The following is a 23,750-nucleotide window of genomic DNA, read 5'->3' on the forward strand; positions in this document are numbered from 1 at the left end:
GGTTGTTAACTGATGCTAATTAAACGAAAAAGAAAAAAATGAAGAAATGCAAGCAGACTGCTGCATGCGAGGCCTTTAGACACACAGATCCAACTGTAAAGAGAGTTGGAATCTGGCCTCGCGCTGGTCCTCCCACTTTACCTCCGAACTGTCAATCACGGCCCTTTGTCATTACAATAGGCCTGACCACAACCGAACCGAACCGAACTATGCCTGCAGACAAAAACATTTTCTGACCTGATGAAACCTGCACATATCTGCTGCATCATTCTGTGTTGTGAATAACAGTTTTTAAATGTTAATTTTTCATAAATCACTGGAAGGGGCATACACAACACCTCTCTCTGTCTGTCTGTCTTTGGGTTGGGTATGCTGTTATGATGGTTAGGGTGAGGGGAAAAGCATTATGTCAATGAGTGTACTCATGAGTATGGCAAGATGTACAGAAGTGTGTGAGGTTTGAGATTACTTTTCATGAGGGTTTTTATAGGGTTGAATTAAGAGGCCTTGACAAATACTGACTTGGGCATGATTAATATCAGGGTAAACTTACTTTCTGAAGGCAGTAAATAGGCTACGGCATCAAGTGCCTGTCAATGAGTGTGTATCTGTTTGCCTAATCCAGCCCCTTAGTCTTTATTTCTGGAGTCTTGAATGACTTGTGGTTTTTGAAACCTTTGCCACTGCCAGATTACATCACATTTACACATAATTAATTGACTGACTATCCCGACTTTCACACAGTATTGCTAAATCATAACCAGGGATGTTTTTGTAGCTGAAAAATAACATAAGAAAGATACCAGCTTGGAAAAACCCTTATAAATGCACACTCCATCTATAACATCTGTATGATTGTCATTCTTGTTTCTTCTTTTTTTCAACCATCAATCTATTCCTTGCAATTGACAGTTAATTTAATTAATGCAATTTCAACATTTTTTTTTGTTTAGTGTAGGGCTTTTGTGGAAAGGAAGGGTGCACTAGGAGATTCTGGTGAATCATACACATAAACAAAAACGCTTGTAGTTAGTTTCCATTCTCTCTGTGAATAAGATTCTCTGATCTCCTCTGATGTTTACCGTCTTTCTCACGCTGCCTTTTAACTGAAAATTGTCCTCCTCTTTCTGGCCTTTTTTTTCACCATCTCAACTACTAGGAAAATATTGGTTTATCAGGAAGTGGCGTGCAACTTTGCCCAATAAATTCACAAATGCATTTAAACCACATCTGAGATCTGCGCTAGCAGTGATTATTATTTTTTTTTTAAGTTTAACGTTTAGCATTGTGTGCATTTGTGCATGCAGAATGTATGGGCTTGCTAAATCCCTTTGACACGCACTCTGCGTCACTTTAAGTGAGATGTGAGTTTTGTGGTGCTTTCCACTCCAGCGGGAACAACCCCAGTTTTGTCACTGTGACTTGTCAAACCTGACTGGAAATGATCACCTCAACATTTTCACTTTCTACTTGCCTTCACACATGTATCATCAGTTAAACACTTTCTACTGGCGTGCTGCGGGAATGCTCACTTTACTATCCAGAAAACCTGTCACAAAGAATTTTGGTTTTGTTTGTTGGACAGAAAGGGACACTTCAAACTGCTGAAATCAAAACTCAAAACCACACAGCTCTGATGTCATGTTCATTTTCGCATCATCTTCCCACACACCATCCTCCACCAACATCTCTGATTCAACACAAGGAGAAACAGAAGCAAGGCTCCTCTTTGATAGAACAAAAAAGAAAGAAAAGAAAATACAGACCGGCACTTCAAAAAGCATGTCGGTACTTTACTGTAGAAGCATTTCAAGTAATGTTTACTTTGTTGACATGAATTAGAAGTCTCTTTCTTAAGCTGAATTTAATGTTTCCCTTTTTCTTTGTTCACATACTACCGCAAACATACTTATGGTAAAACTAAATCATATAACCTCAAGCATTACATAACATCCCAATCTTTCATTTCTGAATAAAATTGATGAGTCCCTTCAGGTCAGCAGTTTGGATTAGAGAGCCTTGTTAAGGAGAAAAAAAAGAAAAGATGTGATGTAGAATGGAGGCCTAATCCTTGGTCTTAACTTGCAGTGGGAAAGCAAATGTTGTCTTAAACAACGTCTGCTCTGTTGCCTTCACCACCATTCTTACATTTTCCCGCCAAGATAAATAAGTAGCCCTTGCTCCTTTAAGAAGAGAAAATAAATTAAGAACTGTGTACATTTTCAGTGTGGATGGGTGTGATTTATATTATTGAATTGGCTTGATTATTGACAGCAACGAGGTTATACGAAGGGGGTAAGAAGTGGGTAAGGTTTTGATGGAGGTTCAGCTTTTTGCCATGTGGTTGGAATCTGTGCTATTAGTGTTGACCAGAGCAGTGACGTGAAGCAGCTACTGCGCTGGATAGAGAGATGGATGGATGGATGGATGAGAGTGACGCTCTGAGTCCGTGGAAGAATTGCACTTTGTCTCTGGCTGTCCTGCGGTCTCCAGAGCGACGTCTGACCGGATCCGTGTCCGTGGCAATGCTCTTCATTCTTTGATCTTTGGTGAGGAAAGGTTCATGAAAAGAGAGAGAGGGGAACAGAACTACAGTTAATGGCATTTTACAAAGAATTGAACAATGCAATCTTACAGCCATTCCGCTTCATGTTGTTTACCTCAGTGACTACCCCAGCAGCGATGGTGGAGCCCACATATCGCAGCATGAATCGGCCCAGCTCCTTGTAGTCCTTGTACAGCTCTAATGACACCGGCCTCTGGGTCTGAATCTCAACAATGGCGTTCATACCTTTACTCAAACACCTTCACAGGGACGGACATAGAGCTTGATTTTCCAGCACGTCATTTAAAATGAATCTATCGATCATACTTATTATGGAAAATGTATCTGTATACAACACAATACTCACTTTGGCTTCTTCTTGAGGACTTCACCATTGCTCTTGTGTAGAACGCTTATTAGTTTCCTAACGGTGGCAGGCTCACTGACAGTTTGGTAATGCAGCAATACCTACAGCAAGGGCGCACACACAGAGTGAAAAAACATGCAGACAGAGTTAGCCTGTATATACGGCACACATAAAAAAAAACTGTGTGTCTGTGTGTGTCTGTGCGTGTGCGTGTGCGTGTGCGTGTGTGTGTGTGTGTGTGTGTGTGTGTGTGTAGAGGTATAGGTTTACATGGCCAAAAGAGTATTAATTTAGTTATTGTGGGCATTCTATACAGTTAAAACAGAGCTCAAGTTATTTAATATATGTTCTATAAATGCATGATTGTGTTACTGTTGAATTACTGAGGAGGTTTTGAGTAGAAGAAGAAAACTCCGTTGTTGATGTGTTTGTATTACTGCCGAGTAGGACGCTGGCACACTGTATTGGAACATATTCTTCTTGTTTTCGTTAAAATAAAAGAGTGTTACGGCGACGCAAGTACAGCCTCCGTCTACGTTTCTGTAAGCCTGCAACAAATTTGACACACATGTACGTGTGCGTGTGTGTGTGTGTGTGTGTGTGTGTCTTTGCTTGGACTTACTGGGAAGCCCTGTGTGATGGGGACCTCGATATTGAAGAGAAGGATTCGGGCTCTGAATCGAGTGCAGACTTTAATAGGCTCCCTGGGATCACAGAACACACAGCCCACACTGGAAGGAAGAGGTTATGATTAAACACAGCCAAATGTTCAACACTCTGACATCACCAGTACAAAAATGATAAGTAATATTAAATAAAAATAATGGCAAATATTGTGTTTACTTGATCTTGATGATGTCCATGCCGGTGACTGTCAGACTGACGTGGTCTCCGGCTGCAGCCCAATCCAAGGCCTCGTCATGTAGAGTTATACCTACAGTTCAAAGACACAGAGTGTAGGTCACTCAGCTGCCATAGGGTGGCAGTGTTCGCCATCGTTTACTCACTACTCCTTCACATTCAGAAAGCACAGAAAAGATGCAGGTGTGTATGAAGCTGGCATGCGGTTCACTCTTATAGTTTACAATCTGATATACTTAGTGAATAAAAATGTTATGCATGTGTGGTAGCTGCTCCCATGTTTTAATAACTTTATAATAACTAGGTGTTGGTTCCTTTTCTCATTACCATCTATGAAGAAAACGCTCTGAATGAAAAGTGAATTACTAAAGTCAACCACCGCGCAAAACCGGCAGCAAACACACACACATACACTGTTGCGTACCTTTGACAGTGCAGGTTTCATTAGGAGGCATAGCCAGTATTCTCTCTCCCAGCTGAATATAACCAGCCTCGATCTTGCCCGTTACACAGAAGCCTGAGCCCTGGTCTGTGAAAAAAGAGAAAAATGCTAAATCAGCAATTTCTTTCATTTAGAAAAAGAGAAATGAAAGCGGATGTGAACAAAATCACATATAATGCTGTTGAGTATGCGTCAAGGCCTTTACCTTTGAACACATCGGAAACGCACAGTCTGAAGGGTTTGTCCACAGACCTCTGAGGGGCTTTGAATGCATCTTTAAGAATACAGGGGAAAAGACAGAACACATGATATACAAAAAGAAAAGAGGAAGGAGACAATAAATAGCGGGAAGGCTTGTTGTAATATTATGAAATGTCTGATGACATCGGTGAATCATTTTCTCTGGTACTGGATAAAAAACTATAAGCTATCGTCTATTTACTGGCCGTAAATCTGGATGATCAACACTTAAAGTGAAAAGACTTAAGCCAAACACTTCCCTTTCTTTTATGCACAAAAGTCTTGCAGTGAGTCAGGTTTGGTGGAATACTTTAGATGGGAGTAGCGCTTACAAACCACAGAGTGAAAAAGTTGTCACAGCATTTGCTTTTGATGCAAATTAATATATTCTTGTTCTTCATGTTTAACATGTCCAACTCTCTTGAATCAAGTGATCACTTGCCCACACAGTGATATTTCATTGTGGAAATCTTTTTCCAGGAAAAAAAACCCTAACAGAGCACAGTTTTTTAAAGATTGTATTTGTTATTTGTTAAGTCAAAAAAGTGTAATTGTCCACTCATAGATTAACTGCATATATGCATTTAATGCAGTGCAATCAAACCTGCATAAAACCCCTCAAATATGACTATTGTCTTACATCACTCATTGGAATAAACCTATGATTTCCACAGAGAGACCTGTTTTGGGAAGCTTGAACAATTCATTGCATTACCAATCTGTTCCATTAAGCTGAACCCGGAGAACCAAGACGTAAGCTGTGGCACTGAACTCTTGGTGGCAAGGTTCTCTCCTGACAGGCCGCTGGTGGGGATGTAGAACACATCAGAGTCCTGAAGAAATGAGAGAAAATCAGGAAATACTTCATCTTAAGACAAATATATATAAAATGACATGACAAAGTTAAGCATCCTAAAATGTCACTTAGTGCTAACCCACCTTGAATCCAGCCTGCTTGAGGAAATGGCCGAGTTTAGAAGTGATGTCCTGGAAGCGTTCTTGTTGCCAGTTTACCTGATTTGTACACAAGACATAAACAAGGATTGATACACAGACAAGAGAGAGCTTCCCCATTCAGAACAGCTTTGAAATGAAAATGTGCCAGAGATTACAGGAAACACAAACAACAATCAAATCACACACATGCAGTTCAACCAAAGCCTTCTTCTCTCCCCACAGAAAAAAAAGTTTAGGTGTTAAAAGGCATGGATTTTCAGAAATGCCAACCAACAAAACGGTTAACTTTATAGCAGTGTGTAATCTGTGAACTGTAAAGAATATAGCAACTTTCACCTCATCACAGCATATGAAAATTATTTTTTTCCTCAATTCAAACTTCCATGTGTGAAGCCAAATGTCCCCTTTGTTGAACAGATTGTATTACAATGTATTAACATTCAAATCGACCATGCTATACGTATATGTTATTGGCTTAGTCCATGTCACAGTGGTGGCAGGTTTAAACCCATATGTGGACCTTTACTGCATGTCAACCCCCTCCCTCTCCCCATTTCCACTCATCTTTCTGATTCTCCAACTATCAATAAAAGGTTAAAACACCTAAAAATATATATATATAAAAAAAAACATTGACAGTCCTCAAGACGTCCCTACTCGCCACATTAACGTGTAGCAGCTCTGACCTGGTCCATCTTGTTGACGGCTACGGCCAGCTGTGTGACACCAAGCGAGCGCACCAACAGGGCGTGCTCTCTGGTCTGACCGCCCGCCTCAAAGCCCGCCTCGAACTCTCCTCTGCTGGCATCCACCACCAGCACCGCCACGTCAGCCTGCAGGCAAAACCCAGGGGAAAGATAACCTGTTAAGAGCCTGCAAAAGACTTGAGACTGGGGAGGAGGTTCACCTTCCAGCAGGACAACGATCCCTAAACATACAGCCAGATCTACAATGGAATGGTTCAGATCAAATGCAGTAATGTCCTGGATTGAGGTCGATACAGGAAAATAAAATAACTTTAAAATAGAAAAAGTGCTCCAGCTTTAATACACTGTTGCAAAAGATACGCAAGATTGATGGGCTCTGACGTTCATTGGAACAGTCATGTGACTAGGGGCGTAACAATACACGTATTCGTACCGAACCGTCACATATACAGAGATATACTGCAGTTCAAGAGGTGTACCGCAATACTTAATTATGGGCGTAAATAGCATTAATGTGACTCAAATATGCCAAAGGTACAGGCTTGTTATGATTGCGGTGCGAGATTATTTGAGATGTATTCTATTTATTGGCGAACTTTGTTTTTGGTAGCAGAGTTTTCTTTTCATACTGAAAGAGACTGAGCTATAAGCTGCAATTGTAGTTGATGCTGCACTTGCATTTTTATTTGAGAATAATTGTATTTCTTGCAGCAGTATTCTTTACATATATTTAACCGTATCGTACAGAACCGAACCGTGACCTCAAAACCGAGGTACGTACCATACCATGACTTTTGTGTACCGTTACACCCCTACGTGTGACATTTTTCTCAATCTATATGGAGACAGTATGTGAGGTTATGTGTTGCTGTTCTTTGAAATATATTAGAAAGAAAACTGCAAAGAGTTATTTTAATGACTTTGAATACATGCTTTTGGTTATTATGGGTGGATAATTATGATCCTATTGAGGTTAAGCGTATGTGACTGTGTCTGACACCTTCATTTGCTTACACCAGGAATCCTGTAGTCACTGCATGATGAGGCTGAATGTGAGGACAGTCATATGGTAAAAAGAGAAATTACATTAATGTCTCAAAACAGAGACACACCAGCACACCCATGCCTATGAAAACACCAACACCCAAAACCACAAAGGTTTTTTTTTTTTAATTCATGCAGACAGGTGTGGCAAGTTGAAGCTGTGCTGCAAAGGGACAGGAACTATTTTAATCAAGGCGAGCTTTGCAAAGTTTAAGAGAGAGAGAGAGAGAGAGAGAGAGAGAGAGAGAGAGAGAGAGAGATGCTCTGAAGTTTCACCGTTAAGCTAACCGATCATATATTCAGGAGGCATTGGAGAATCCTTATATTTTGTGTTAGTAATTGCAGCACATGCAACATTTTATTGAATCATATAATACTACATTAGAGTTGAAAGATATAACAATGTTTGTTGTTCAACTGTAATATTGCAAAGTCCTTTACATCAGGGTTTCTAACCATTTAATATTTCTCTCTGTATTAGACTTTGGCCAATCAATGATTAGGACTGCTTTTTGGCATCTTATTTGCTTGATTACACAAATACAGTAATTACTTTCTATGCTCAGGATCATTGGAATAACTGCCACATTAGTGTTGCATTGTGCTCATAAGCTACAGTAATATAACTGTATATCTTGTGTTGAGATGTACTCATCTTTATCCTGCTACTCTTAGGTCTGTTATGTATCCTTTTTAAAATAAAAAATGTCCACACTGAGGACAAAAAGGAAATAAGATAAAGAACTTAATATAAATATTGTTTCTGTAATTAATTAAATAATTTGTTGTCTTTAATCAGAATGAGCTGGTCATTTCGACGTAGTCACTCCCAACAGAAGATATCTCATTGACTGTGTTGGTTAATATGCATTAAGCAGGCTGCTTGCGTACATTTACATGTGTATACCTGTGCAGCTCCTGTGATCATGTTGGGGATGAAGTCTTTGTGTCCTGGTGCATCCATTAGGGTCACCACCTTAGAGTTGGTCTCAAACTTGGTCATGCCCACATCCATGGTCACACCTCTGGAGTAAGCACAAATAAAATGGAGGGACATTTTTAGTAACAATTTGATCAAGTATTGTGGGGGGAATGCAATCTGCAATGTATACAATTTGTGTAAAAGTAAGACTAAGAGTGAAAACAATAACGAAGATCCTGTAGATGGTGTTGTGAGTAGCTGGATTGTAACATAAGGGACTGTAAATGTAAAGACTCTGTTAATATCAGTTCAAGAACAACGCCTTCTGGTGGGCGAGGCTCTCAGTGGGATGCTTTAAGTATTACACAGTTACTGATAGGTGAATATGGATTTCCCACCCAAAGTCACTTTCTGTTTCTGGCGTATTTCGCTTCCGTTTCACTCTATTGACAACAACAGAGAGAGAGAGAGAGAGAGAGGGCAAACAGGGACATACTCTCCACAACAACATAGTTTACGTGTTGATAAGCGTAATCCATTGATGGTGCACTTTTTTGAAGATGTGGTCATTCTAATGATCCACTTACCCACAATACATCCACTATTTGGTAAGGTTGCCAATACCAGCAGACCACTATTTGGGAAAAAAACATTTGCCTCTTGAAATGAGTTTGTTATCAACCGAAGCACACAGCAGGAAGACACTGGCCATTTGATAACCTGACCTCCTCTGTCACTGTGGAGGGGGTTTTAGGTCTGTAGGTCTTTTTTGTTGATGTCTGTATGTGTGTATGTTTGTATCAATACAAATTTGATAATTTTTTTAAAAAAGTATATCCATTTGCAGTGTTGGGAATAACGCCGTTCTTTTTTCAGTAACGGGGTAATCTAACTAATTACTTTTTCCGTCGTTACAACACCGTTATCGTTACTGAACGTTAAATGCGGTGCGTTACTATGAATTGATTGAATAAACTGTGTAATCCGAACGCACCCCTGGCTCCATACTACCCCTGCTAGTGAGGAGACCGGTGTGTTTTATTCAGTATGGAGGACATTATAACTGTCAGTTAGCGCTGTCACAACAGTTAGCCGGAGCGCCTGTTTAGTGTTTCTTTTTCTTTCTCTCTGTTGTGTGAGTGTGCACGTTGCCGCAGTAATCACCTCTCCCTGAGTTTGTTTGCATCGCCCTTGTGAGTAAGTGCATGGAGTTTCCCGATCTCTATAAATTATAATTTATGCACGTTATTAAACGGCCGCGATTTGCCGGTTGCAACAGCTGTTTAGCGTGTCATCACGAGCCGAATATTGCTATTGTTCTTTTCCTGGGATCTGTAGCCTACTGTGCATGTTAAAGAAGGAAATAAACATAGGATAAATCCTTACTCCTCCTCTCATCGTCTCATGCTTCATAGTCTGACGTTTTTGGCCTTAAGTGGTGTTTTAGCCGACACCCCTGAAGTGAATCCAGTGATATAGCCTAGCAGATCAGCACGGTAGGCCTACATTCAGTTTCCTCAACTACTTTTGTTGATAACAAAATACTTGAAGTGCAGGATAAACCTCTTGCTGTCTGTTGATGTGCAATAAATATTGAAGGTTATGTAGCCTACAAGTAGGCCTACCTGTCTGTTCTACTCATGTCAACTGACTTGTGAAAACTGCTCAGAAAAATAAAAAAAAATTGACATAGGCCTATAGCAACTTTTTTTTTTACAGTAGGCTTAAGCAAATAGTTACTTTCCCTGGTAAATAGTTACTTCTATTATAAAGTAATTCAGTTACTAACTCAGTTACTTTTTGGAACAAGTAGTGAATAACTATAACTAATGACTTTTTTAAAGTAACGTTCCCAACACTGTCCATTTGTGTGTGTGTTCATGCTCAGAACGTACCGGTCCCTCTCCTCGCCGGTTTCATCCAGCACCCAAGCGTAAGCGAATGAAGCCTTTCCCGCCTTCTTTGACTCCTGCTCGTACTTGTGCATGGTGCGCTTGTTAACGTTGCCCAGCAGATAAAGCAGGTGGCCCATGAGCGTACTCTTACCCGCGTCCACATGACCTGTAGAGAAGAATAATGCAGTATTAACCAAGGAGTTCAGTGGGTAGAAAAGACAGACAGAAAGAGAGAAAAAGGGGGCGCAGAGGGAGGGGGAGTGATAGAGGAAAGGAGTGAGGACAGACAGAGAAAGAGGAAAGAGTGTAACAAGGCTGATAAGACAGGTGGTGGGGGTGGGGGGGAATAGAGCAGATAAGACCCGACAGAAGGAAGCCACAAGGTGGGAGAAGGAAAGAAGAAGTGTTTCACAAGAGCAAAGGGAGGTAGAGAAGATAAATGGGAAGAAGGATGCAGGGTGAGAGAGGGGGAAGGGAGAGGAGGACCATAGTTAAGACGAAAGGTTTCACAGGCTGTGGGAAACTAGAATCATCTGCGCTTCTGAAACCAACCCAGTCACCTTTTACTGGTGTTACTGAGAATGAGAAACTATGATGAAGCAACTGCACTGGTCTGCAGTTCTCCCTCATTTACTACTGTTAAAACTAAAGACATGGGCGCAAAACAGGCAAACTGAAAAAATCAAAGTGTCTGTGCAGCGTAACAGAAGAATCAGGAGAATAAGACTAAGGAAATAATAATTTATCTTATTTGTGGCGACGTAAAAAAAAAGAAAAAGATTTATATATCTTTTTTAAAGCGACAGCTATGTGCCAATGTGTGGACATTTTGATTTGGATCAATTGCATGCTGCTTTGAAATGTAAGAAAACTAAATTTGGAAAGTTGCAAAATACCCATTTTTGTAAATATGTCAAAACCCCCAAAATAAAACATAATTCATATTAAATGACCTTTTTCTTTCCAGCTTACGTTTTGATGCCTCATTGCATTGTGTATTGTGCATTTTCCTTCCTACCTACCTATAACCACCATATTCAACAGAGGTTTGCCCCCCTGCCTCTTCTCCAGCTCAGCCTTGATGTTGATGGTCTGCCGGGCCTTTCCAGCAGAGCGGCCCGGGGTGGGCGTGGCACAGGGCTCTTCTCCGTTTGACCCTTTGCTTGGCGTCTCGGGACGTTTGGACGGGGTTTCCGAGGTAGCCGTTGCCGTGTCGTTTACGGGGCTGCGGCCACGACGTGGAGAAGCCGCGAAAAGGCCATTCTGCCCGGGGCTGATTAGAAAAGAGACAACGTTAGTCCAGTTGGAACACAACTCTTGACACGTGATGACTGACTAGGCCAGCAGACAGCCCTCAATGCCTTAAGTAAAACTAAATACATATAGTCCTAACTTCTTTTCATCTTCAATAAAACTATTATTTCACTAAAGGCTCAATTCTTTCCAGGGTAATTAGATGGAGATGTTACATCAGAGCCTAAACACTTTGTACTGTTCAATGTGAACAATGCAGGTGTGTCAGGTACCTGGGAACATCGAAGCCCATGGTCTGCTTCTTGCCGGAGACAGTCATGCGGGCCACTTTGGGAACCACTTCGCAGTCCAGTGTATTGAGAGGCACATCTCTGCTTTTAGCTAAAAGGGAAGAGAGGGAACAGAACTGTACACTTTCTCACAAAACAAATCATGCGTCACTGTGGGCAACACTTATGACACAAGGAGCATGTTGCATCTTTCTTCTACTATAAAAAAATGGGTTTACATAGTCACTTCTATTACTCACACTTATTACTCATAAAACTGAGCGGTTTCTGCAGAATACCTTTCGCAGACTGTTTTACTGAAACTCACCATGCTTACTGTATGACCATCATCTAGATGTAAAAGTTTATACAGAGATTCCAACATCATCTGCAGTAACACTGATTATCCATCCCCACAACATCAGAATAAATAGTTTTTTTCCCTTGCATACGCAAAATAGTACCATAAAATTGTAAAATTATTAAACACCAAAGGAGCTAATTCAGAAGTCAGCATTATTCCTGTGGAGGTGAATAAGAACTCGAGAGGATATTAGTAAAATGTAGGATTTTTACGACAACATTCTTGGTTATAGTGGAGTGCCTTACATATACTTTATACTGCCATATAAAGTATATGTTCTCGGAGTGTGAGCATGTGATGCAATCAGTTGGGCCTCCATCTAAGGCGAGTAGAGTAGAGCCCATACCATGTCATGGAAAAGCGCCATATGTGGTAGTTCATATTTGGCAGCAGTGATACTTGCTGAGGTCATTGCTTTGTCATCCCAGTCCCAAATGGCCACCGGTCCCAGTCATATCAACCTGCTACTGATTCATTTAGACAGGGCTGCACAGCCAAGCCTACTGCACCCTGTGTGCGTCTGTGTGAGTGTGTGCGGGGCAGCGGCATCCTGGTTAAGAGAGGGTTAATTTCAGAAGTGGCCGTTGCCTCATGTCTCCACGTAAATAGAGCAGTGTGACACAGCGTTTCGCAGAATGAATCTCTTGAAAGGGTGTCACCTCAGCAATGTGCAGGGCTGGAGGTGAATGTGTGTAATTTAACACAAACAGACACACACACACTAAAGATGTGTTAAAAGGTGAAAAGTTATGTTCTTCACAAAACCTTATTTCCATCACTTTTTCTTCTATTTTTGTGGTTAGTATCAAAACCAGGTGAACACCCACACACTGACCTCATTAATTTTACGGCAACATATAAGTCATATGACAATGTATTTTTCCCTTGTTGTTTGTCTTATGAGACTTGTTAAGCTCTCTTAAAATATATTTCTTCACTCTTTAGCATCGGTTAAGCGTGCATTTTTGTAATCACACTAATCCCTTACGCTCGTGTACGCTTCAATCTGTTCATTTATCATAAAAAATACCCCGATGGGAAGATGAGAGGCTTCAGCAGAATTATTAATGGACTTTCTCTAACCCAGCTTTCTCTGAATGACTGGTTCTGTGTTAAAAAAAAAGAAAAGTCCCTCTCATTGTGAAACACCGATGCACAAGTGATGCAGCTCAGTGCACACAAATAGCGGCATTGGCGTGCTCTTAATTACCACATGCAGATCCACATCTGTTCCAGTGTCGGGAAAGGAAGACAACCAAGACAAAGCTGCTTTATACATATTTTCATTCAATAAAAAGGTCAAGCCTTATCAAAACTAATGTCCGCACATAAAAAACCAAGGATGGATCAATTTCAACTCAAAAAGTTCTGAAAACTACCTGCAGATGTGCCAATGCAGAAAAGTCATCTCAAAACAGTTAAAGATCTTTATGGTCATTTAAATGTATTGTGTATCAATACTGTTACATATTACATAATGGGTTCTCCGGGGAATTCTTCTTACTGCAGCTGGGGGCTTTTCTTGTCCCTACTACAGTGACAGGCAGCTACAGTTTCTACCACCTGAGTGAAACAAGACACGACGCCAGCTTGAAACTCTCTAATATAGGACCAAAGATGTGACACAGATCCTCTCATTAGATCACATAAAGTCTAATACTTCATTGAACACCTCACCTTACTTATTTTTTGGAATTAAAACCAAAAAATTAAACACACAACCCCAACCCATATTGAGTACCTGAAGTTTTTTCTTCCCTCCTTCACCTCTTTATTCTAACCTGGGGTGAAACAGACAGGCGCACCCTTCTCACCCCCAAGCAATAAACAACCTTCTTTTTAAACTACCGGACAAGTTGCTCTGTGACAATACTACAACACCTTTGCAAACAACCGACTTTCCAGATAATTTTCTTGGGCTGGCCTGGGGGCAGCATTACCAGGAGGGCGGCTGGAGAGCTTCTGAGGCTTGAAGCAGGATCTCTTTACACTGTTTGGACTGGCAGGTAAACAGTTGGCGTCCTCCCATCCAGGATTTCTCTAGAATAGGGGACCCTTTGCAGTGACTAAAGAGTGAGTGAGTCATCTGTACTCTTTGGCCTGAGGGCCCAACTGAGGCACAGGATAAGAGGAGTCCGCCCAGGATATGCAAATATCAACCCCCCCCTTCCCCTCCCCTCCCAAATACACACACACACACACAAGTATGCAGGCAAGAGAAAAATAACAAGGGTAACATGAATTTTAACTGTTGGACATATAAATTGGCAATTTCCCAAAAATGTCTCTGAAACAAATTAAATACTGAAATACGGAAAGAAAAACATTTATATTGAGTCTCCCTGCCACTTGAGGCCGCTAAAGGCTGTGCAAGACAAGAACGATGACTCAAATCATCATCATAGGCCTACTGTGGGGGAGAGCGAGGGGGAAAACGGGGGGGAAACATTTTCGCTATTTTAAACATTGTATCTAAGTATGGGCCAAAATGACAGTATAAAAAGTAGCAATCTTAAATTGTTACATAAAATCAAAAGTGGGGTCTCCTGGTTCGGTAGGTTTTCAAATGAAAACCATAGATTAAAACCTTTATTCTTATGGCTGCTTGTTTCTGTTCTTGATTAATGGATGACAACAGACCACACAAAGAGTTAACCTTGATTTACATTTAAAAAAGTAAGAAAAATATGAATGAACAAGACTATGATGGAAACGATACTGCTGGCTGAGGGATAAGCTTTAGACCCGTCTGACCCCTTACAGGATGAGTCTCACACACACACACACACACACACACACACACCTAGACATTTCATCTATGAAGATATCTCATTGTCTGCTATGCACACCTACTCAGAAGACATCCTGAGAACTCTCACCATCTGTTTACAGACACTTCAAAATAGAGATTTATGTGTCTGACCTATGACATGTTCATCTATACTGTCAACACCAAGTGGATTTAAGTTGTTTACTAAAACAAAACAAGTCAACCTATTTCATCCACTTCCCACTCAGTGCTCTACTGCTTTACTCAGTTATACAGTCCAGTTGTGTGTTTTTTTGTTGCAACAGGACGTCTGTCGGCCTTTTCGGGGAAACTCAGGACAACTTAATGGAACCACCTATCAGACAGGCTTGACACACTGTCAGGTGGATTTTTAGTGACGTTACTGAAACACTTGTAATCATCATCCACTCTGATTAGAGAAGCGAGATAACCAATAATGTTTGATGTGTTATTAGTTTGCGAAAAAAGGTTCACACCGTTAATTCTGTCTGCATTAAGCTACAGTCAACTACCGCACCAGAATCTCAATGAAAATCAGTGGTATGACTTGAGGATAATACGCTTAGCCTTTAACTACTGCAAAACTGTAAACAGAACAATTCAATTGTATTGAACCGTTCGGTAAATAAATTCAATAACAACAATTTCCAAGAGCATCCACAGTTACTTGAGGTGAATTCATGAATAATTTAGTAAGAGATTCCTGCACTTCCATCGATACATTTGCACAAAGACATTACTGCTGTCATGGCAAGGTTTGTCGGTTTAAGCTGCACTACCCCAACATGCAGATGATAAAATAACCATGATTCCTGGAGAAATGTAGCATACATACGGCAAACTTAGGACTGTAAACTTTGCTTTCTAACTCAATAGATGTTAACTTTTTCCATTTGAGTAAAGAATCACATTTCCCCTTTTCCTGTAAACATATACGTAGTCACCACAACAAAGCAGTCGCATTGATGTAAGTAGGGCTGCACAATTGATCGCAAAATAAATCTTGATTCATACATCTATGCAAACCTTATTTCTAAATCTCGTTCATATTCCCCTATGCATTCTGTTTTCAAGGGTGTCTAAGTGTAAGTAAATGTTTTGGTTGAAAAAACATGAATTGTAGGGGAGAGTGGCCTAAGTTGTGCATTTTGGAAGTTGTGCCACCCCTTGTTTCTAGAAAACCGTGGAAGAAATTGGAAATGTGACCACATATTTAAGAAGAGCCATCCATTTGACTCATCCTGTAAAGAAGGGAGACACAAGGAATAAGATATAAGCACATTTAAGCTCAAAAAACTGTGTTTTGCCTTTCAAAGTAAAATTTCCATGATCAAGGTTTTTTGATTATTGTGTCTGAACACTTATAGACAAGTTTGAAAACATTTGACACATGTTTTAGTGCTTTGGTATGCTACATTTTGAGTCTATACAGTTAGCACAATGTCAGCCCTAAATTGCTGCATCATGCTTATTATCCAAAATTCTGGGATTGGGGTGATTTGTGCCAAAGGGCCTAGGTGAGTTATAAGTAAGTAAGTAAGTAAAATGTATTTATAAAAACACATTTATGACCGTTTGCACTGTCCAAAGTGCTGTACATAGTGCATTCAGTAGGTAAACAATGAAGGTAAAATAACAATAACCAAAATAAAAGACGTAAAGCCCATACATCCACATAAGATAGTAGTGCAGAGGTAAGATAGTTAATGGGGAGGAAACACCAGGGTGTACATATGGGTTTTGAGCCTTGATTTAAAGGCAGAAATGTAGAGGGAATCACATTTGTCAGGTGGCAGTTGGTTCCACAAGCACGGAGCAACTAGTGCAAAGTACATTTCTGAGAGTTGTGCCAGTGGCATGGCTGTATACGCTGGTCACCAAAAGAAAGTGATCATCTACAGTAGCTCAGAAGAGAGTGACATCTCAATTCCACTTAACGACACCACTGAAACGACACCACTGATGAGAGTTCAAATGGCCAGAAAGATGATGATGGTGACTTTGTCATTGAGCTTTGCAGGTAAAACCATTAGATCTGCTAGGCCTTGTTTAAGAAAATTGACCTTCAATCTTTGTCAACTATTTACTTTAGTTACTTTAAATAAACCTTAAATAAGTGATTGTCTAATGGATTTGTCTTGCATTACAATTTATGAGATATATAGCAATGGCACAATTCACCCCATGGTATTCTCTCCAACCGCACAACTTACACCACACCGGGGGCAAGTTGTGCAACAAGACAACTTTTTTTCCGAAAGCTATATTTCTTCAACAGTTTATTCCAGATCCAAAGTTTGTATTGCCGGGGATGCACAACACCCTGAAATATATGTACATATTTGAGTTGGAGACTTTACTGTCAAGGCCTTACTTTAAAGTCACTTTGAGTGAAAAGTTGCACAACTTAGGCCACTATCCCCTATAAGAGAATCATGATATAAATTCTCGAGAAATATTGGGATTGACATTTTAACGGAGAATCATGCAGCCTTAATAGTAACATGCATGTAAGTCGAAATGCACTCCGCTTTTTCCTTTGACCACCCTTGTTGTGCGCAAAATGGTATTTTCCAGTGTTGGAAACACATCACAACAACAAATCAAGTCTGTGCAACATGTACGCCTTGCAGAAAATGCAGAGCCTGTAATAGACACAAAATTATTTGATCTTGTCGAAGCTTCTGACAAGAGCTGTGAAAGTCGAGAGACATGATCAGATTTTCCTACGTAGGTGGTGGAAGAGAGACACAGACACTCAACTAGATGATCAGCAGCCGTGTCGAGTCGCTGTGTGTGTGTGTGTGTGTGTGTGTGTGTGTGTGTGTGTGTGTGTGTGTGTGTGTGTGTGTGTGTGTGTGTGTGTGTGTGTGTGTGTGTGTGTGTGTGTGTGTGTGTGTGTGTGTGTGTGTGTGTGTGTGTGTGTGTGTGTGTGTGTGTGTGTGTGTGTGTGTGTGTGTGTGTGTGTGTGTGTGTGTGTGTGTGTGTTTGTGAGCTCGAGGTGACATTTTCTCCAAGAGTGCAGCTTCCTGCTGAAACCCACACAATGGCTCGCCGTAAGATAAAAAAATTACAAAAACAAAAAACTGTTTCTGGACCGACCCAAGTTATTAACACATATTCATCTCTAGACTTTTAACTAGGGCTGTAGATCATATCATCACCAAAACAGACCACAACTTCCCTCACACACACACACACACACACACACACACCTAATTTTTTCCAAACATCATTATTGCTCCCAAGGACTGCAAGAACACTGAGAAACCTGTTTGACTTGTAATGTTTGACTTAGTCATTACAGCCACTATCTGCCCTTTTATTGTCTATAATTTCTCTCAGGCTAAGCGGTCCTTGTTTGACACCCTGAGGGGTCCACTTCACACAGCGTTCCGCACCTGTATAAAGTTTACACACATCTAGCCAAAAACCCTTCCCCCCTTCACAAAAAAGAGCATTCTTACATTTTAAAAAGGCAACGATGAAGCGGTGCAAGAAAATGACTGAACGCTAAGGAAAGTTTGACATTAGCCCCAAATCATTCCCCCCTGTCGCACGACCACAACAAAGACTGAGGCCATTTTCAGGGTCAACAAAAAACACATAAACAACATATTGCAGTTCCACTACAACAATATGATGTTATCTACCGTTGCACCCAGTCATAGTTCAATCTTTAGTCCTACACATTTAAGCCAATAATAAGGAGTCATGCTGACTGTGAGATATCTCAAGAAAAGGGTTACCTGCAAAAGAAATACATACTGCTCCGCTTGCATAATGTAAGTGAGTTTCTTTATAAAAGACTCTGCCAACTGGACATGCACTCTTTTCAACACTTAATAGTATTAAATGTATGCATTCCATCTATAAGAATCTCTTTACTGCTTTACAAATAAACTGAACTCATATTTCAGATTAAAATAAGTTTTGAAATGGTTACATAGAAATACTATACAGAAAAAAGATACATGTTTACAGTCAAAAGCAAATTCACACACAACCAGAGAGACATGCTCAGACACAGGTGCATTCAGACTACATCAAATCAGTCATCTTTATTTCAAAATTGGCAAATTAATACCTGGCAGAGAGTGATGACACACCCAGTTCATATCAACTCATTTGTACATTGCAATAATAAAAACTTGTAAGAGCGAGAAAAACCTGTTTTACCTCAGGTCTGGAGGCATTTATTTTTGACTCCATCTGTGCACTCTTTATTGACAGCGTTCGCACTCATAGTAAACTATTTTTCATCAACATAAAACATTAAAAGTGTTCACTGTGTGTGTGTGTGTGTGTGTGTGTGTGTGTGTGTGTGTGTAAACGTGTGTGTGTGTGTGTGTGTGTGTGTAAACGTGTGTGTGTGTGTGTAAACGTGTGTGTGTGTGTGTGTTTAAACGTGTGTGTGTGTGTGTGTGTGTGTGTGTGTGTGTGTGTGTAAACGTGTGTGTTCTCAGTCCTCCATGGGAAAATCTCCAGGTGTCCTCTCCAAACTAAAATGTCTACCCCATGATCTCAAACACAGGCAGCAGTGAAAACCAGAACAATGGTTAACTGATCCATATTCCAATAGCTGCAGCACACCTGCAAACAAAATCAACCTCATTTTCTCTTTTGAGGGTTCATGCAGCTCAAAACTAGAAAAAGAGGCCAAGCTAAAATAAAAAAATATATGTACTACTGTAGTTTTCCCTACTTTACTTTTATACAATAATGAGTCAATTAAAAAGTCAATAGCAATCTTCGCATACAAATATAAGACTCAAATCTAAAATGTTGAAAAAGTGTTAACCAAGTAAATGAGAAAAATTCTAAAACTTCTAAAAATACTAATATTAATTTCAAGCTGCCAGAGCGACTGAGTAGATACCGTTGGATCCTATTCGAATCAGACATAATTGTTCTGTATGTAGAAGCACACAAGTTGTTTTCTGTCCTCTACTGTATATATAAACAAATCAAAAGCTACAATTCCAAGCCGTATTGTTCTTAAAGCGGTGATCAGCAAGCAAGTATGTCATTCTGTCGTTATGTTGGTCCCAAAAAGTTTATTTTCTCCCCTATAACTGATAGTCGGAACACAGTTAAAAAAAGGACTGAAGAGAATGAATGCTGCATCTTTTCAGTTCAGTTCAGCTGGGTGGAGCAAAGAGACCAAAGTTGTCTGAGGTTCTCATTCCAAGTGAGTCCATTTAGCACCAACGTGGCACAACTAAAATTCAGCGTTTTTTTGTTTTGTTATTTTATCTTCTTGTTTACCTGGTGAAAGCTTTGAGCTGATTAGCACGGACGACGTCATCGGGCGAAGGGGTGTCAAAGCCGAACGGTACGATTGGTGAGAGCGTGGTGGCGTGCTGCTCTATGGATTTGTCTTGTGGCCTATGGAGGAAGGCCAGGTAACCGCATCCCGCCCTATGGCCTCTTATTATCCCCTTCAACTTGTTCCTCGTCCTCCGAGGTCGTCTGCCACTCCGAATGGACAAAGCGATCGCAAACACCGACGGTTGTGCAAAAACAGAAGATTCCAGCCCCAAGGCCACTGGTAGTGGAGAGGACGGTGAGGGAAGGCCTTGGTCGGAGTGATGAGGGCTGGCTCCGTCTAACTGGGCCATGAGTGCACTCAAATCAATAGTCTGCTTGGGCTTAGGTGTTCTGCAGCTCTGGTGGTTTGTTTTGTGGTCAGGTTTACACTGGGCTCTGCCCTCTGTAGTGCCACCTTCTGCCGACGCACCAGCCTTCTCTGGTTTTGCTGGTGAAAGGAGCGAGGCGAGAGAGTAATGTGACCCATTTGAGGTGGTTGAGGTTTTGCCTTTGTGTGCAGATGCCAAATGCGACAACGAGAGCAGCTCGGAGACGACAGGTGGTTGCTTCAGTGCATTTAATGGAGACTCCGTGTCGACGGGTTCGGGGGGAAATAAGGAGCTGTTGTTGGTGTGATGCTGCAGGGCTAGCTGAGACAATGAAACAGTCCCACCTAGGCACGCGGGGCTAATGTTTGTTGGTTTAGAGAAGGCGAGTGTGTTTGCTGGTCGTTCAGTGCTCTGCGATTGAATGTGTGTGTTCCGGTTTTGGTGCTGTGAGACGAGCTCAGACAGCGAAAAGGTGCTTTGGGGAGTGGGGAAAGAGTTGGCGATAGCTGTCGGGCTGCGGTTTGAATGTTCCTGCATTAAATCGGCCAATGACGGGCTTCCCTTTGGCTCAGCAGTTGGGGCTTTGCCTCCAGTCGCAACTGCCATTGAGCGCTGAGTGCCTTGGAGGACAGAACTGAGGCTACCGAACCCAGGAGGAGCAGCCAGAGAAGAGCCTGCAGTGTTTATGTTGGGGTGTTTTAGTGACAGACCACTGAGAGAACCTGTAAGGAGCGAGGGAGCTGACCTTTGAGAAGCTGATGAAATGTTTAAAGAGGCCAAGGTTCCCAATGAAAGACTATTGGGATTGGACATGATGGAGGCGGTTGAATTTGGTCCCGTGGTGAGAGCACTTAATGAGGGAACACCCAAACCCCTCCCTGTGTCAACTATTCCTGACGCCTTACTGCTCTGCACATGCTCCGACATGAGCTGTGCCAGACTGGTACCACTCACGCCTGGACCAAGGTTTTGAGGGATAGAGTTCGGATTTTCAGAGCTGCTAAGAATTGAGTCGGTCTTACGTTGAGATAAGAGTTCATGCAAGTTTGGTGCACTTGCTTGAACGCGCGCTTGTGTGTGTGTGCGCCCATCGGTCTGGGCTGTGTGTGCCATGGATGTAATGTCTGTGAGAGTAGCTGACAAGCAGGCTCCTTACCTTACGAGAGCCAATTGCAGTTGTCGAAGAGGAGAGACAGGAGACAGGAGGGGCACGGAGCAGAAGTCAGATGAATCGTACCATAAGCAAGAGGGAAAAGGAGAGAAAGAAGGCACTCTGTTAAACATATGCGTCTGCATGACTTAAATGTATCATCACACACATTTGTTTTAAATTAAAACTTCAATGGCCCTAACTGTTGCTCAGGCTGTCATGTGTCTGTGTACACAAAACTAATGAACATTATTTACTATCTTTTAAAGAACCCAATCAGAAGATATCACAATACAGTATGAGATCAATCATCTATATCTTAGTAGTTTGACAGTCCATTCTACAACCCTCAAGTTTTATTATTTTTATCCCAGAATAGCCTCTGAACACCATACATGAATATCTGAATTCAAGTGGCCAACATCAAAACCAATAACATCTGCGTTTGTCATAGCTGTTGCCATTCTTGAAGAACCACATACACTGATCACGTCACTATATCTATCCCTTAACTATATAAATTTAAATTAAATATAAATTATATTACAGGGAGAATCTTTTTAATTAAGTAATAAAAATGCTCAAATCTGAATGTATCTATACTGAACTACTTCCAATTGTTGATCAGGGGATACAAAAGGTATACAAATAAAAATGGAACACAAATTGATCCGTTCCCCACGTACCTTTTTCAGCCACTGCCTCCGGTTTGGTTCTTTGTGGAAGCGGCACCGTCTGCTGGCTGACTCTTGCTACCGAAGGCATGTCTTCAATGGTACTCCTGGTCACTGGGGCCGTCTTGCTGTCCTCGGACAGAACTGCATCCAGTGCCCTCTGCGGGTCGAATCCACATTTAATGGCTGCCTCGGTCAGGACTGAGTCAGGCACGGCATCTCCCAACACAGTCCGCATATGGTCCAGACAGGAATACAGCTTGGCTATATATGTAAAGATACAAGACATTGTATATATAAGACACAGACCAAAAAGCTTACAGACTAAACCCAGAATAGATCAAGAAAATACAAACAAACAAATAATTCAACTGGATGATAACTGCAGATTTGCCAACACAAAGGCAAAAGATCTGCGTCTTGCAAACCATTACACGGTATTCATAACATCACCTTGATCTAGAGGATCGAGGGTGTGGCTGATGGTAGGGGACATGGGTACATCCTCATCTTCACATTGTTCCTCTTCTAAAGTCTCCTCCGTTGGTACTTGCCTCTGTTGTCGCGAGTAGATGAACTGATTTGCTGCATAAACCAAAACAATTTTTGTTATTAGTAATTGGCTTATTACAAAGTAGTCAGGACATTCAGCTGTGAATTAAATGTGAATTAAGTATTTTATTACAAAATAAAATGAATGTGTTCAAATTAACTACTTTGTGTGTGTTGGGGGGCTGGGAGGGTTAACATAAAAACAAAACACATCATATAAAAATGTCATTAATACTTGAGGATGTACTATTGAGCCCAACTATCATTTTGATATTAACCTGTTGCTGGTGATATACAGTAGTCATCATCCACAGACTGCCCATACACGTCATCATCGTCAAGGTCTGGGGGTAAAACATAACCAAGGATTATTTTTTCTTTACCGCTTACTTTCCACATAACATACACATACATGGACAAATGCAGATTTGGCAGAGAGGAGTCCTTTGTTACAGCTGTCACTTTGCCTTGTCAGCAACTTAACTGAATGCAAAACAAATAGGGAGGTTACTTTCTGTAACTACGTTACATTCGGTTTGACATACTGGGAGGCTTAATAACTTAAAACGGCCAGGGGGTGTCAATATACCATATCACAACAATGAATTAGAAGTGTGTAACATTTCTGATTACTGGAAAGTTAGCAGGCTAGCTAAGAGGCTGGTGCTAACCTAAGTAAACATAAACATTGGCTACACTGTTAGTTATGGACACATAACGTCAGCCTGAAAACTTGGGTAGTCACGTAGTAGATATTATAGAGCAATTTATAGTGTGCCAGGTGCCAACGGACACGACAGCAATGTTGTCTTGCAGGCTAAACTCGCTAGCGTTAGCCGCTCGACAACAGTGCATTTTAGCTTAGCGGCTAACGGGTTTAGCGGGCCTCGCAATGATCAAACCGTTACCAGTGGCCAAGGTAATGTTATCTACCTTCGTCGTAGTTGTAACCTCGGACATTTCTGTGCCGAGACATTTTGTCTATGGGTCTTCACTCGGCCCCGGTGTTAATGTTTTTCGGCTCACAGACTGTTGTGACATGTGTCTCAGTGCCCGGCTGCCATTGCTGTTGCTGCT

General features: G+C 41.1%; 1 protein-coding gene across 2 annotated transcripts; it reads right to left on the reverse strand.

Annotated features, from left to right (window-relative positions):
• Positions 1-1,772: 1,772 nt before the first annotated feature.
• On the reverse strand, positions 1,773-23,750 carry hbs1l (HBS1-like translational GTPase). Of its 2 annotated transcripts, XM_080048077.1 has the most exons (18): positions 23,607-23,750; positions 22,952-23,017; positions 22,575-22,706; positions 22,134-22,385; positions 11,507-11,615; positions 11,003-11,253; positions 9,981-10,146; positions 8,071-8,188; positions 6,099-6,245; positions 5,395-5,469; positions 5,171-5,288; positions 4,421-4,489; positions 4,198-4,302; positions 3,756-3,846; positions 3,535-3,643; positions 2,913-3,013; positions 2,661-2,805; positions 1,773-2,544 (listed from the first exon to the last, which is right to left on the reverse strand). In XM_080048077.1, exons 1-18 carry the CDS (start codon positions 23,647-23,649, stop codon positions 2,533-2,535), a joined length of 2,109 nt encoding a protein of 702 aa, XP_079904203.1. In that variant the 5' UTR covers positions 23,650-23,750; the 3' UTR covers positions 1,773-2,532. The 2 variants fall into 2 exon arrangements, with proteins under 2 accessions (XP_079904203.1, XP_079904204.1); XM_080048078.1 differs by lacking the exons at positions 1,773-2,544; positions 2,661-2,805; positions 2,913-3,013; ... (9 more) ...; positions 11,003-11,253; positions 11,507-11,615 and adding an exon at positions 18,752-21,448.

The sequence above is a fragment of the Ammodytes marinus genome (assembly GCF_949987685.1).
Source record: "Ammodytes marinus genome assembly, chromosome: 19".
NCBI lineage: Eukaryota > Metazoa > Chordata > Actinopteri > Uranoscopiformes > Ammodytidae > Ammodytes > Ammodytes marinus.